Source organism: Ricinus communis, chromosome 5, assembly GCF_019578655.1.
Source record: "Ricinus communis isolate WT05 ecotype wild-type chromosome 5, ASM1957865v1, whole genome shotgun sequence".
Classification (NCBI taxonomy): Eukaryota; Viridiplantae; Streptophyta; class Magnoliopsida; order Malpighiales; family Euphorbiaceae; genus Ricinus; species Ricinus communis.
The window spans coordinates 26,035,219-26,048,807 of NC_063260.1; the positions used below are offsets into that span (position 1 = coordinate 26,035,219).

The 13,589-nt window shown below is 36.3% G+C and overlaps 3 protein-coding genes across 7 annotated transcripts; 2 read left to right on the top strand and 1 right to left on the bottom strand.

Annotated features, from left to right (window-relative positions):
• Window positions 1-2,809: 2,809 nt before the first annotated feature.
• Window positions 2,810-7,062, top strand: LOC8287707 (uncharacterized protein At5g41620). Of its 2 annotated transcripts, none has more exons than XM_002509850.4 (3): window positions 2,810-3,736; window positions 4,673-4,798; window positions 5,282-7,062. In XM_002509850.4, the coding sequence occupies exons 1-3, from the start codon at window positions 3,293-3,295 to the stop codon at window positions 6,800-6,802; spliced, it is 2,091 nt and encodes a 696-aa protein (XP_002509896.1). In that variant the 5' UTR covers window positions 2,810-3,292; the 3' UTR covers window positions 6,803-7,062. The 2 variants fall into 2 exon arrangements, with proteins under 2 accessions (XP_002509896.1, XP_025012085.1); XM_025156317.2 differs by having other exon boundaries at window positions 3,717-3,736; window positions 4,677-4,798.
• A 262-nt stretch (window positions 7,063-7,324) lies between these two features.
• LOC8287708 lies at window positions 7,325-9,521 on the top strand. 3 transcript variants are annotated; one of them, XM_015716655.3, is made up of 4 exons: window positions 7,325-7,471; window positions 7,841-8,014; window positions 8,792-8,924; window positions 9,015-9,521. In XM_015716655.3, exons 2-4 carry the CDS (start codon window positions 7,851-7,853, stop codon window positions 9,069-9,071), a joined length of 354 nt encoding a protein of 117 aa, XP_015572141.1. In that variant the 5' UTR covers window positions 7,325-7,471; window positions 7,841-7,850; the 3' UTR covers window positions 9,072-9,521. The 3 variants fall into 3 exon arrangements, with proteins under 3 accessions (XP_015572141.1, XP_015572098.1, XP_048230141.1); XM_015716612.3 differs by lacking the exon at window positions 7,325-7,471 and adding an exon at window positions 7,512-7,760; XM_048374184.1 differs by lacking the exon at window positions 7,325-7,471 and having other exon boundaries at window positions 7,513-8,014.
• LOC8287709 lies at window positions 8,907-11,144 on the bottom strand. 2 transcript variants are annotated; one of them, XM_015716528.3, is made up of 7 exons: window positions 10,730-11,144; window positions 10,483-10,649; window positions 10,291-10,393; window positions 9,964-10,080; window positions 9,711-9,881; window positions 9,341-9,476; window positions 8,907-9,268 (listed from the first exon to the last, which is right to left on the bottom strand). In XM_015716528.3, the coding sequence occupies exons 1-7, from the start codon at window positions 11,012-11,014 to the stop codon at window positions 9,129-9,131; spliced, it is 1,119 nt and encodes a 372-aa protein (XP_015572014.2). In that variant the 5' UTR covers window positions 11,015-11,144; the 3' UTR covers window positions 8,907-9,128. The 2 variants fall into 2 exon arrangements, with proteins under 2 accessions (XP_015572014.2, XP_002509898.1); XM_002509852.4 differs by having other exon boundaries at window positions 9,341-9,464; window positions 10,730-11,133.
• Window positions 11,145-13,589: the final 2,445 nt, after the last annotated feature.

The window sequence follows — 13,589 nt, forward strand, 5'->3', positions numbered from 1 at the left end:
AACGAGAAAAAACCTCATTTTTTTCTTTTAGTAAATAAACCCAGGTAGTGCGAGAATAATCATCAATAAATGTAACAAAATATCTAAAATGATTATACGAGTCAACATGGGCAGGTCCCCAAACATCCGAGTGTATTAAATCAAATGCGTTTTTAGACATACTAGATGACAAAGAAAAAGGTAATCGAGTATGTTTAGAAAATTTACACACATCACAATTGCTAAAATTCAAGTTGTAATAAAACAATTTGTTTAAAACATTATCGGAGGGATGCCTAAACCGCTGGTGTATTAACATGCCTTGGTTAGGGTTGGTTGACACAAAACATTGCTTGGAAAAATTATGGAGATAGTATAGACCTTTTTCTAGTTTTCCTTCACCAATCGTCTTCCCGGAAATTCGATCTTGAAATATGACTGAAGATGGTGAGAATATAACATTGCAATTTAAATCACAAGTAATCTTGTCAACAGATAAAAGATTAGATTTAAATTCAGGCAGAAATAAAATATTTTTAATGTTGGAATTAAATAAATTAGTGGTGCCATAGCCATGAATTTTAACTTTACTCCATTTGCAACTGTCACATGATGGGAATTCCAAGTCATGTGATCTGTTGCACCAGAGTCAATAATCCAAGCACTTTGACAGGATTTTATAATTTTTTGTAATAAATTTAAAGTGGTTTGAACCGAACTTGACCCATCGGGTTGAGATGACCCGAACCCATTGGGTTGTTGGATCAGAGCCTGGAGTTGGGCCATAATTTACATCATTTGGGCCGCGGACCCAGAGTGTAGTCGGTCAAGGTTATAACCGATCCGGGTCAGGTCCATATTATGGTGAAGCCGGGTCAAGTGCTCGAGTCGGATCGCTGTATGACATTTAGAGTCGGGTCGGGTAAGGTCAGGTCGTAGAAAACCTAGAGAGTTGAGTCGAGTCTCGGGTCAGGGCATTATATAATTTTCAGCATATAACGCCCCTGCACCCAAAAACACACCCTTCCCTCTAGGGTTCTCCTCTCTTCTTCCGCCGACTCTCCTTTCGCCCCTCTTCATGCCTCCAGGGCCTTCCCACCCCCGAGATGGCCGCAGCTGAGGGTAGAGATGCCAGCAGCCATCGCGATGGTGACCCTGCTTTTTGCAGTGGTCACATCGCTCGATGGCGCTCGGTCCTCCCCTCTGACGGGCTTGTTCTCGTCGAGTGGTGTAGGCCTAGTTGTCTGTGATATCAGGGACGGAGTTCACAGTGCTTCTTCTCGTTTCCTCGCACTGAATATTCGCTATTACAGTGTCTATTTTAGGGAGTTCAGATACGAGGAGGATCTGTAATCTCAAGCCTTCGTAGCTTGAGTCCAGACCTCCAAGGTAAGTGTATACCAGATCTTGTTCTGCTCTTCTCTGTATCTCATCTGGGTCGTTTGATAGCGGAAGGTAATTCTGCAACTCTTCCCATCTTGTGAGTATTTCTGTTGCGTATTGTGAGGAACTTTTTGTTCCCTGTGTGATTTGTGATAACTCTTGTTTAAGTCTGAATATGTGGGCGAAGTTGTGTTGATGGCCGTATAGGCTCTTCATTTTTCCCAGATAGCTTTTGTTGACTCCATTAGAATGCAGAGTCGGGAAATTTGTGTTTCCATGATGTTGGTAAGCATTGACATGACCAAATGGTCAGTCGTTTGCCACTCCTCCATTTTTTCTAACTCTTCATCTGTTGGAGCCTCTGGCCTTCCTGATTTTGGTTTTTGCTTGGTTCTAGTATGAACCCCAACTTTCTTCTGCCGGTGAGGCCAATGTACACTGATTTCGACCATTCAAAATAGTTAGAATTTCCTTTAAGTGTAATGTTGGTTAATTTGTCATTTTTAGACATGGCTGGGTGAGAAATAAAAGAAAGATTGGTAGGTGATGAGTACAGGTTAAACCTGCTCTGATACCATGTGAAAATATGAGCAATGTGTGTATTTACTATGTATTAGAATTCTGAGTTCTTACAAAGTGAAGATGGATATATATACATGATAAATCTGTTGCATGCTCCTATTCTAACAGTTGCTTCAATGATTAATTCTGATTAGGGTTAAGGTGGAAGTTACATTTCCTGTTTTACAGGAAATGTTGCTCCTTTTTCTCTTATGGTCAGTGATGAGAAGTCTGTACAAGTAACCTAACTTGTACAGCCTTTGAGACCTCTGTTTTCTGACTTTTTCCTTCTTTCTTTAATAGCTTGGCATGACAATTTTGGGTCTGAGTTGATTGATATAAGTGTTAAAAAACAGCTGCCCAACTTGATTTGGGTAATATTGAACTTGTTCTTTGATTTCTGAGTCAGCAATACTTATTCTAATAGATATCATCTTTAACATACAATATATAAAGATTTAACAAATTATTTTCTAGCTATAGAGCTAAAAGGGTATATATATATATATATATATATTCGTCTACTTTTGTCATAATATTCTAAAAGAAAAAGAAATAACTTTTGATTATCAAAATAGATTAACTATTTTAATTTAATTCTTTTTATTTATAATCGTGAGAATTGTAGCTACGATAATAACAAATTAATTATGGGACTATTGACTTTTCCACAGCCAAGTGAAGAATAATATTCAAATTCATAAATTTACAAAACCTCTAATTAAGATTTCACCAAACATCGGTGGACTCCCTAATTACTAATTTATTGGTTAAAGTAAAGAAAGGCATACCATAAATATAACAGAACATTACTTAATAGTTATCCCCTTTTTCCTGTTAACCACTCAATCGTTCATGCAGCGCCTGATTTTTTATTTTTTTTTATTTTAACATTTTGAAAATGGATCATATATATTCTTTATTATTTGATTTTCTTTAAACTTTTATGCTGTCCAAGCAGTAAAAGACGCCTAATAATTACCGTTTCCCCGCTCCAAAAAGATTGACAGTTTTACAGCAAATGACAGTTTTACAAAGAAAGAGGAGGAGGCATAAAATTGGCGGGTGCCACAACTAAATGGATGACAGGTAATCCAACAACTCTTTTTTTTTTTTTTTTCCTTTTGATCTCTCACCTTATGGCCATGGATGTCTAGGAATTAGAGAAAAACTGCAGAATCAAGAAAGTCCCTTCTCTTCACTAAAAATAAATCCAATTTTACTTTCATCTAAGCTTCTCAAGAACACACTTTATCTAAAACCCACTCCAAGAAAATATTTAGCAGAAAGAATAATGAGAGAGAAAATTTCTTGAAGGGAAAAGAGAGAAAAAGTGAAAAAGTTGGGATTTTTTTTAAAGAAAAAGAAAATGAAAGGGAAAAGTGGGAAGGGGGCAGCAGAAAAGGAGGACAATTTAGGGGAAAAGTTGAAGAGATGGGTTCTGGTAGGGAAAAAGGTGGGACCTTTTTCTTGCACTCCAGTTAGATTTTGGAGGAGTGTTGCTCCACCTACTGCGCATTTTAGCATCATTGCCAAACATCAAGACCAAGAGGAGCCTCCTTTTGTTTCTTATTCTAATAACAAAAAAGCTGCTACTGTTGTTTCAGCAAGAAAACTAGCTGCTGCTCTTTGGGAGTTTCAGCATTACTTGCCTCTTTCTAAGATGCACAGGGGTATGCATAATCATAGTAATGGTACTGCTTGTGATCCTAGGTTGCGCCGTCACCAGAATCGCCATCATCATCTTTTTAAGGACAAGGGTCTTGACCTTTCCCATTTCTTGGCTGATCCTTCAGCTAGCTCTACTGACCAGGTATATATAGTTGCAATACACTTTCCTAAATATTGGGTGTATAGGGTAGCGATAAACTTCCCTTCCTTTTCTGTTGGGGGTTGAGTTATCGGCTTGGGACTTTTGCTTTTCTTAGTTTTTTTGTTAAAATTATTTGAGAGGTTTGGCCAAATTGTGTTGATAGGTCCATTTATGGATTGGTTCATTGATATAGTTTTGTCACTTCCTAGTGATTTGTGAAATTTAGATCGTGGAGCTCACTCTTAGGTGAAATTTCTTATCAGATATCATAGAATTTTAGACTATATTGTGAAATGTGATTGACTAAAATTATTATCTTTATCATGTTTTGACTTTTCCAAGGCTTAGGGCTTTCTGTGAGGATGATAGTTTGTTGACAGACAGTGCAAGATATATGTGAAAGAACGACTTACATTTCTATAATACCGCATCCTTACGGGGAATTTATTTTGTACCATCCGAGTTGGTTTGCCCTTTCGCTGCTTTTATATATGGCGATACTGTCATATTGAGTACTGTGGTTTACATTTGGACCCTTGTTTTCTCTAGTTTTTAACTGTTCTTCAAGAAGGAAAATACTGTCAATAATAATTGGTCGTTGAATCGCCTATGGTTCATGCAACTGTAGTTACTTCTAGGGTTCATGCTCAGTCAATTATGGATGTTAGGAAGGTATCAACTGCTGGGCTCCTCTAAGACTTCTTCTCTATACAAATTCAAAATGCTTTGTACTTCGCCAAGTGCTAAGCATTTCATGAATCTTGAATCTGCCACAGTTTCATAGAATGACTAAACCTTGTTTCTCATATGGTTCCTCCTGACGCTCAAGTGAATGCAAAGTAGTACTTTATTTTAATCATTGCAGAAGGATGGAAATTTAAGTTTGTAATATGGAGTTCCTTTTGGCCACTGATCTTTGTTTTGTTTCTTAACCAGCCAGAGAGTGCAGGCAGTTTGAGGAGACATATTGCTGCATCACTGATTCAACATCATCGATCAATTGAAAAAAGTAATCATGCTCTGCAGCCTGTATCTCCAGCAAGTTATGGCAGCTCCATGGAGGTAACCCTTAATATCTTCTTCTTGCTAATACACAGAATTCATTTAATTTGTAGAATAAACATTGATTTTGTTGAGGCGATCATGTAAAAAGAATTTACTTAGAGCAGATAGAGGAAAACTGATTATGAACTTGCAATTAGTCCTGTGCCAACTGCTGGGATATCGGACTATTTTCCCCCAAATTGCTTGGAAGCTCTGACTAAACCACCTGATTTCCGTCCCTATTTGTACCATTTAACTAAATTTTATATAAAGCATGTGCAGAACCTGGATTTTGGCACTATCTTCATTAAGTCACCATTTTTCTGTCTTCTCTTTGAAGAATATTAATTTAATGGTCATTGGCATGTAGAATGAGTTTAGCTTCTCTTTCTTTCTTTGCTCAGTTGTCTGCATAAAAATCTCAATTTCATGTTACATTTACAGGGAATCATTTATCCTAGTTATACCTTCCTCACAACTTGACATGCCTTTCTCATATAGGTGGCACCTTACAACCCTGCAGTTACGCCTAGCAGCTCATTAGACTTTAAGGGAAGGATTGGTGAGTCACATTATAGTCTCAAAACATCCACAGAGCTGCTAAAAGTATTAAATAGAATCTGGAGCCTGGAAGAACAACATTCATCTAATATGTCATTGATAAAGGCACTGAAAATGGAGCTGGATCATGCTCGTGTCAGGATCAAAGAGCTTCTTCGAGATCAGCAAGCAGATAGGCATGAGATAGATGATTTGATGAAACAAATTGCAGAAGATAAACTAGTTAGGAAGAGCAAGGAACAGGACCGGTTACATGCTGCTATTCAGTCTCTGAGAGATGAGATAGAAGATGAGAGAAAGTTAAGAAAACGATCTGAGAGCCTTCACAGGAAGTTAGCTCGGGAACTTTCTGAAGTAAAATCTTCTCTTTCTAATGCTGTGAAAGAGATGGAAAAAGAAAGAAAATCAAGAAAGTTGTTGGAAGATCTCTGCGATGAATTTGCTAGGGGAATTAAAGACTATGAACAGGAGTTGCATGCTGTGAAACCAAAATCTGACAAGGATTGGGTTGGAAAGGCTGATGGCGATCGTTTGATCCTCCATATATCTGAATCATGGCTGGATGAGCGGATGCAAATGAGGTTAGAAGAAGCTCAGCATGGTTTTGCTGAAAACAATTCAATAGTGGACAAGTTAGGCTTTGAATTGGAGACCTTCCTGAAAGCCAAGCGAGTGGCTAATTCTATGATCAACACTGATAACAAGCTGCCAAGAGAACGGCGGAATTCAATGGAGTCAGTCCCTCTGAATGAAGCGGTAAGTGCACCTCAGGATGTGGGTGATGAAGAGGATTCCATAAGTAGTGATTCACATTGTTTTGAGCTTAACAAACCAAGTAATGGTGAATTTAATTTGCATGGAGATGAAGCTTTAGATGACCATGTTGATGAAACAGTAAAATCTAGTCAAACAAAGAAAAAGTCTGCATCTCATGAAAGAAATAGACGTCAAAATCCATCAAGCTTGCAAGTTAAATTTGAAGAACAGATGGCTTGGGCAATGGCAGCTAATGGGAACAATAAGTTCCCGGTGGTGGGCATAGAAGAGTTAAAAACAGGTGAAGGGAACCCAGCTGAAATGAGCATTTCTCGTAGGTCTGAAAATTGTGATACTACTGAAGGTGGCAGTATAGAAAGAAAGAAAAAGGTCGATGAAATCCATGGAATGAATCAAAATTATGTAATTGATAACTTGATAAGAAGTCATATTTCATCTTCAGAAGCTGGACATGTGCGTCTTGAGAATGACGCTGGCGAAGCTTCCACCAGTTACCCAACTCGGAGAAATGCTAGTCCAGTTCGACAGTGGATGGCGAAACTCTCAACCCCAGATCTTGATATTTCGGAGTCTTCTACAAAACAACCTTCGACATTAAAGGAAAATACTTTAAAGGCAAAGCTTCTTGAGGCACGATCAAAGGGGCAGCGATCGCGATTAAAAATATTCAGAGGTTCCTCTTAGGCTATTAAGAAAAATTAGCTTAAGGGTTTAGAGCTCCATTAGGCATATAAGATTTTGGATCTTTAGCCTTTATGGGATGATCAAGAACTCAGTGTGTTTTTTCTGTGAATATTGACCATACAGTGTTCTTGAATGTGAAATGTTGCCGCTGCATCTTCAAATTTCGTCTCTTTTGTAATTTGAAATTCATTTCTGTATATGAGTGTAAAACCACTATATAAGATAAATTCCAAGATGAATAACAATTTTGAGTAATCGTCTGAGGTTTGTCATTGACTGAAATCTGTATTAATCTGCTTTTTTAATTTGATGTAAAGCAGTGAGTTTGTTAAAAAGCAAGCTGCACGGTTGTGGAAAATGCTATGTTTTCGATTGTTGAATGTTAATAAGTTGTTTTTTTTTTTAAAAAAAAAAAAAAAAAGAGGGAAAAGCTAATTAACTAAATTAAACTATATATATATATATATATGAAAAATAAAAGAAAAATAACTAAGTAATTTATTTGAAAAATGCCTACTACACCAATATATAGATGTCCATTCTCACTTGAAGTGTCTAATATATGTAAGTTGAGTTGTGGAATGTGACGCCCCAGTAGATTGCTTGTATTTAATTTTGGGACCATTGTTGGGAACATTATCCGATAAGCCAGCCTAAAATTAGTGTCAGGTAATGTCAATATAGAGTTAGGGGGCAACGAGCTTAAGAATATGGGACAAAGAGAATAAATGAAATAGAAATATCTCTTTTAGTAATAAAGATAGTGGGTGTAATGATTGATGTCAGTTCATTCGGATACCATTTCTGGTATTGTGAATTAATGATGTCTCTTGTGTTATAAAAAAATAAAAATAAAAAATCTATACGAGAAAAGAGTAACGCCCTGAGTCCCAGTGCCAAGCTTATGTAAATGGAGAATGCTTGCACCATATTGGGCTAGCGCCTAGTGGGCTGGGTGGTATTACCCTCATAGTTTCCACTGCTTTCTATTCTCTATTGACTCTTGCATTTGTTCACTTTTCTGAACACTGTATACAGAGCAGGGGAGATGGCAGCGGCGTCGTTTAGATGGATATTACAGTTACACAAGGACGTGCCAAAAGCAGCTCGTTTCTACTCCCATGGATTGGATTTCACTGTAAATGTCTGCACTCTTCGCTGGGCTGAACTTCAATCTGGCTCTCTTAAGCTTGCCCTCATGCAATCTCCCAAGTAATTCTCCAGCTTTTGCTTCATTTTTGTAACGTCTTGTTTTCGTTTGATGAAATGTCCGAGAGAATATAGCACACGGTAGGAGTCACTAATCACTGTTTCTAAAACATGCTTTTCGTGGCACAATTAAATTTGTTATCTTTTCTTATATTGGGTCTGATTAAAGTTTGCATCTTTGAGGTTTTTGGTCTACTATTAGTATTGCGATTTCAGGACATTAATGAAGTGGTGTATGAGCAGTTTCCATTTCTGGCTATATTCTTCTTCAGTATATCTTTATGTTTTTATTCTTTGAATAGAGAATTGAAGCAATAGGAAACCTTGAGACAGGATCGTATGGTTAATATGAAATTTATGGGGTGTTGCGTGCATATATCAAATTGTGGAAACTACAAGAAGGAGCTAACACCGAGTTGTACAACAGTTTGCCAATATTTGTCTTATGAGTAGTTTGCTAAAGTCAGTAACTTTCTTTCCTTTGTGAACTGGGCCTCTCAGGGGTACACCATATCTGTTAAAAAAATATATTGTCAGTTTTTTCTTATCCAGCGCACATGATTAGTACGTGGACTTTCTTTGGTGTTGACATACTGGAATATGCACTTGTTTAACTCTCAACATTTAAGGGTTTATACAAATTTGTTATGTTTACGGGGTTAGTTTTAGCACATGGTTGATCAGCTATAAACTTATAATAGAATTACTTTCACCTCTCTTATTCCACATTTACACGTCTGCGCACCTCCACTTTTGCGAAATTCTCACCCATTTTTGCAGTGATCACGTTGTGCAGAAAGGGTATTCTTCTATGCTATCGTTTACAGTGACTGATATTAACAGTACAGTGACAAAACTAATGGCCTTAGGTGCTGAACTAGATGGTTCAATCAAGTATGAAATCCATGGAAAGGTAATTTCCTTATGATCCTGACATGTACAAAGATCTTACTTAGACTCATTACAAAGCGTCCAAAGATGTCATGCAAATTGTTTCTATCAGGTTGCAGCCATGCGATGCACAGATGGCCATGTACTAGGCCTCTACGAGCCTGCATAAGTGCTCGAGATACAAATCAATTTCAATGACAGCCAATGTAGTGGGTGCAGCCGGCTCTTATGGTGATATCTTCCATTCTCTTGTGGACATCGAGAAAACATAGGAAGCCTCTCCTTTCTGTGGATTTCCCTCAATAATTGATAGTGTTTGGTCATCCAGATCTATCAATGCTGTGCAGAGAGTATATAGTGTTGGACCTGAAAATATGGCCAAAATGTTAAGTACACATTATTGGAGAGGAAATGGGTTCGAATTATCTTCTTGATTACCTGTCATGTAAATAGGGTATTTTTTGTCATCCATGTCACCAAGAAGAGACAGGAAATCATCTGCTGATCCTTTTGGCAGCACAGTTGCTCTTTCTTGCCTGCTAGTTGAGTTGTCATCTTGTACCTTTGCAACAAGCTTATGATTTTATATTTCATTATTGAAATTAACTCATTAGAAATATGTGGTAAACTATCTTATGAGTTCGCATTTGATTAAAAAGGAAAAGGCCACCAGGCTTTTGTTCCATGCGAACCAACCGAGATTCACCCCTCAAAAAACACATGTTTCTCGCTCTCTTGAATGTCGTGAATACAACTGGCTTAATGGGTTAAAATTAATGCAACTTTGCCTTAGACTTGTATTATTTACCTGCTCAACTTGAAGGTGGAGGTACATGTTTGCATGGAAGAATGGTGTTACACCAACTTCACGAACTGAAACTCGATTCCTTGATGCAGTTTCGACATTCAAAATCCTCCTTGTCCTTATGTCAATAAGATTGTAACTGTGCCCTACAGATACTTCTGATGAATATATTCTCTGAAGAGAGAAGCTAAGCTATCAGACTCCACGATCAACTAGTATCTGAAAGAAGTTAAAAAGTGAGACTACAAATTCTTACATCCAGTGCATCATCAATGCTTGTGGCTTCAAGTAGGTCCCTCGAGACAAAGTTGCGTCCAATTCCTCCGGCCATGATCTCTCCTTCAGTTGGGGGTACTGAATTCAGCGTAAATGCCTGACAGGATTACGAAGGGAAACTTGAAATATATATTTCTAAAATTTAATGATGAATACTTTATAAGTGGGTTCGCTCTATATTTCCTATCTTCTTGATCATATTAGTTTTGACCATGGATGTCAAGTGGGTCAGTTTTGGTTCGGCAACCATTCGTCACATAACTTTGGTGTCTTGCAACTATTTCAGCAACTATAGTTCGGTTCTTACCAGTCCTTGAGTATTGAACCCAAAAGCACAGCTTGGAAGCTCTCCTGCATAAGTATAACCAATGAAGTATTGCCCATTTGACAAAATTGCCTTGATTAGGTAGCTGCAGAGCGCACAAGAAATACCTACATATTACACTACACATTTGTACAGAATTGGATCGTTTAGATAGGACATGGTTTCGGAACTTACGTGTGCCCGACTAGAACAACATTTGCATCCTCATTATGTGCTGCAATGGCAAGTTTATCACTAACAACAAGAACATCGGAACAGTCATCTGAAGTTTCAGCCTTCATAAAAGTTTCTGTCTTTGGAAGAAATGGTAGAATCTCTTTCCTGAAGTTGATTAATATGACCTGCACATCAACTATTTGATAAAAATACAATAACAATGATAATAATACTTAATTTATAAAACCAGAATCATGATTGTTACATCAAGAATAGACACTCCACTTCCATCTGCAGTCCCCAATAGCTCATCCCAGTATCTAGGAAATTTCTCTCTGTTGTTGTCGATAAGGGCATTAATCAATGATTGTGACTCTGATTTTTGAGCAAAAGGAAGGAGTTGATTTTGAAGAATGAGGTCTGTGGACAACCTGCTTCTTATCTCCTTAGAGAACCTCTGCCCAATCAAGAAACCCATCTGATAGGCATCCTTAACAGGTCCAACCTCAAACATCTCCAACTTTGTTCTTTCCATGTTAGAGCTCCCCATAGAAACCAAACCTCTTTGTTATAACCTCGAAGATAAAAAGAGTGCCATATCCTTTTTATTATCTTCATCTATATACAGGATTTGCTATTCTCTTTTTCTAGCCAAGTTGCAGGATTCGCACTTTCTTGAAAAGGACTGTTATAACTGCTTCAAATTTGAACAATGTTATACATTACTGGTAAAAGCCGCTACAGGTCCCGTATTGCCCACATGTTACTATTGCAGGACTTTTGATTGGTTGGAAGGGGTGCATAGAAATTAAACAAGCCTTATCGTCAAGGTGTATCACTCAAATCATTTGATACATAACACGTATAGGATAGTTATAATAAATAGTTACAATATGTAGCTACTTATTAATTTTCTATTACTCAAATGCCAACATTTAAAATATGCGTTACTTCATTCAACTAGCGGGTGTAATAACTATTAAAGAATACGGTGAGCAGGGTATCTGCAGAATGGTGTGGGGCTAACTCCACAGTGGAAGGCACTTGCTCCGCTTCCATTTGAATTTGTGAACGCAAATATCAAGTCTCCAGGAAAGGACCACTATAAAATCATATGACCTGATATGCCCACAGCTTAAGGGGGTTCAATTTGAAGATAGGCTTAATGTCCTTTTTCTATTCTTTTCCCCAATTATGTTATTGTGAGTTTGAAATTATATGCGCACATCGAGAGGCAGGCCGTCCGCAGATCTTGGCTGCTGGAAAATGTCAACCTTCTTCTATGTTACATTAGTTTCTGAAATGGAAATCAAAGATTTAGTCTCATAAAACACTGGCTAAGCTAAATTCGAATCCACCTTAACTAAATAAATTAATAACACAATAGAAAATTGATGAAAATGATAAAAAATAACTTCATCTTTTTCTTTTCTTTTTCTTTTTTCTCTCATTTTCTATATTCTTCAGTTATATCTCGTCACGTGTAATTCACCCATAAATTCAAAATTAGTTGAAATTAAAAAAAAAAAAATGGGTGAGTGTCCTTTTAATGAGTTGATATTGAATGTGAAAGAGTAGTGCCTTTTGGATTATGAAATTGGATAAGCTCTTGTTAATTATTAAGAGTTATTAAAATTTTCGATTTAAGGAATATATTTATAGATTATTACATTTGAAGATGAATTAGGTAGAGATATAAAAATATAGATATAAAAGAGAAGGACAGAAAAAAAAAAAAAAAAGAAGAAGATGAAGATGGGAAATCTTTTTCCCTTAATTTGATATGATGTTATTAGGTTATTCAGTAATGGTGAATCTGAGTTTTACTTTCTTAGAGCTCCTATGAGTCTAAATCTATTAAAAAACAGTTAAGTATATTATATTTTAAAATTCAAACACTTAATTGAATAAATAAAATATCAAACGCTAGCAGAAATTGATAAATTAAAATACCATTTATATAACTATACATTTCTTTTACTCTTTTTGGGTAGGCAGGTCAAATCTTTCTTTCAAATTTCATGTAAGATTGAAAAGTCATAATCCTAATGCACTACAGCATCATCAGATTATGCTTTAGCACTGTAGAATTAGGTCTTTCTCTAAGCATAACTTTTCCTGACAATTTGGGGAACTAAATAGAGTTTATGCAAACCCTAAAGTTATAAGGTACAACTCATAACCCTCTCTCTGTCTCACCCAAACCCACCTTTTTATTTTCTTAAAAAGCAACAACTTCGTAGTTCATTTCATGAAATTTATCATTATTCTTCCATTTGACTGTTTATGTCATACTTGTAATGATTAAGAATCAAATACATGTGCTAAATGAAAAAAAGAAAAAAAGGAAAGAAAAGAAAATAATTTAAGGGTCCCATTTTCTACAGTGTACATAGGTATGAGAATATGATCAATATTTAGTTCCATTCTTCTAATAAAAGGAGCAAGTTCATATCTGTTCATCTAGCAAAAGTACTAATATATATATATATATATAGAGAGAGAGAGAGAGAGAGATAGAACGCTGGCAACTTGTTCTTGCAGAAGCTTGTGATTACTTGCTATAAACAATTATCGCTAACAAGTGCTTGGCGAATATGGTAGCAAATAAAAATATGCGTATGCGTAAGTAATGCCATTTATTAAGATATGATTCTGTCATATTAAATAATCCATCTTGGAGATGAAGTTTCCACTAGACTGAAATTAAATTATCTTTCAATGGATGAAAGTATTTCTTCTTTTTATTTTAAAGAAAAAATGTATGTAACTATGCCCACTAACATTTTAGTCACTAAAGAATGTAAGAATTATCATGATGGAAAACCTTATACAAGTTTGAAATTAGTTAATTAAAAGGAGTTGAGTATCAGCAATTAAATTAAGATGAATTAAGCTTTATCGTTAATGTCACATCATAAAAGCTATGTAAGACAGTAACAGAAGAAAATGGAATTTTGTTTGCATTTCTTAGGATGTAGACCAAAGGGTTGCTAAGGATTGCATATTAAACCATTAATTATATATAGTCAAATTCACAATCCCTTAGAAGATTTAGTTTCGTATCTTTAGATGATGCTGAATAAGACATCTTGTATGTGATTAAGAAATTTAACAATATATCA

What these genes read in the sequence shown, in the direction of transcription:
- LOC8287708 (XM_015716655.3), top strand. Translation starts at nt 7,851, where the DNA reads ATGGCAGCGGCGTCGTTTAGATGGATATTACAGTTACACAAGGACGTG. An exon ending in GCCCTCATGCAATCTCCCAA is followed by an intron (nt 8,015 to 8,791) that starts GTAATTCTCCAG and finishes CCATTTTTGCAG; the next exon opens with TGATCACGTTGTGCAGAAAG. An exon ending in AGTATGAAATCCATGGAAAG is followed by an intron (nt 8,925 to 9,014) that starts GTAATTTCCTTA and finishes TGTTTCTATCAG; the next exon opens with GTTGCAGCCATGCGATGCAC.
- LOC8287709 (XM_015716528.3), bottom strand. Translation starts at nt 11,014, where the DNA reads ATGGGGAGCTCTAACATGGAAAGAACAAAGTTGGAGATGTTTGAGGTT. An exon ending in GTGGAGTGTCTATTCTTGAT is followed by an intron (nt 10,650 to 10,729) that starts GTAACAATCATG and finishes GTTGATGTGCAG; the next exon opens with GTCATATTAATCAACTTCAG. An exon ending in TCCACCTTCAAGTTGAGCAG is followed by an intron (nt 9,477 to 9,710) that starts GTAAATAATACA and finishes TAAAATCATAAG; the next exon opens with CTTGTTGCAAAGGTACAAGA.
- LOC8287707 (XM_002509850.4), top strand. Translation starts at nt 3,293, where the DNA reads ATGAAAGGGAAAAGTGGGAAGGGGGCAGCAGAAAAGGAGGACAATTTA. An exon ending in CAGCTAGCTCTACTGACCAG is followed by an intron (nt 3,737 to 4,672) that starts GTATATATAGTT and finishes TTTCTTAACCAG; the next exon opens with CCAGAGAGTGCAGGCAGTTT. An exon ending in GTTATGGCAGCTCCATGGAG is followed by an intron (nt 4,799 to 5,281) that starts GTAACCCTTAAT and finishes TTTCTCATATAG; the next exon opens with GTGGCACCTTACAACCCTGC.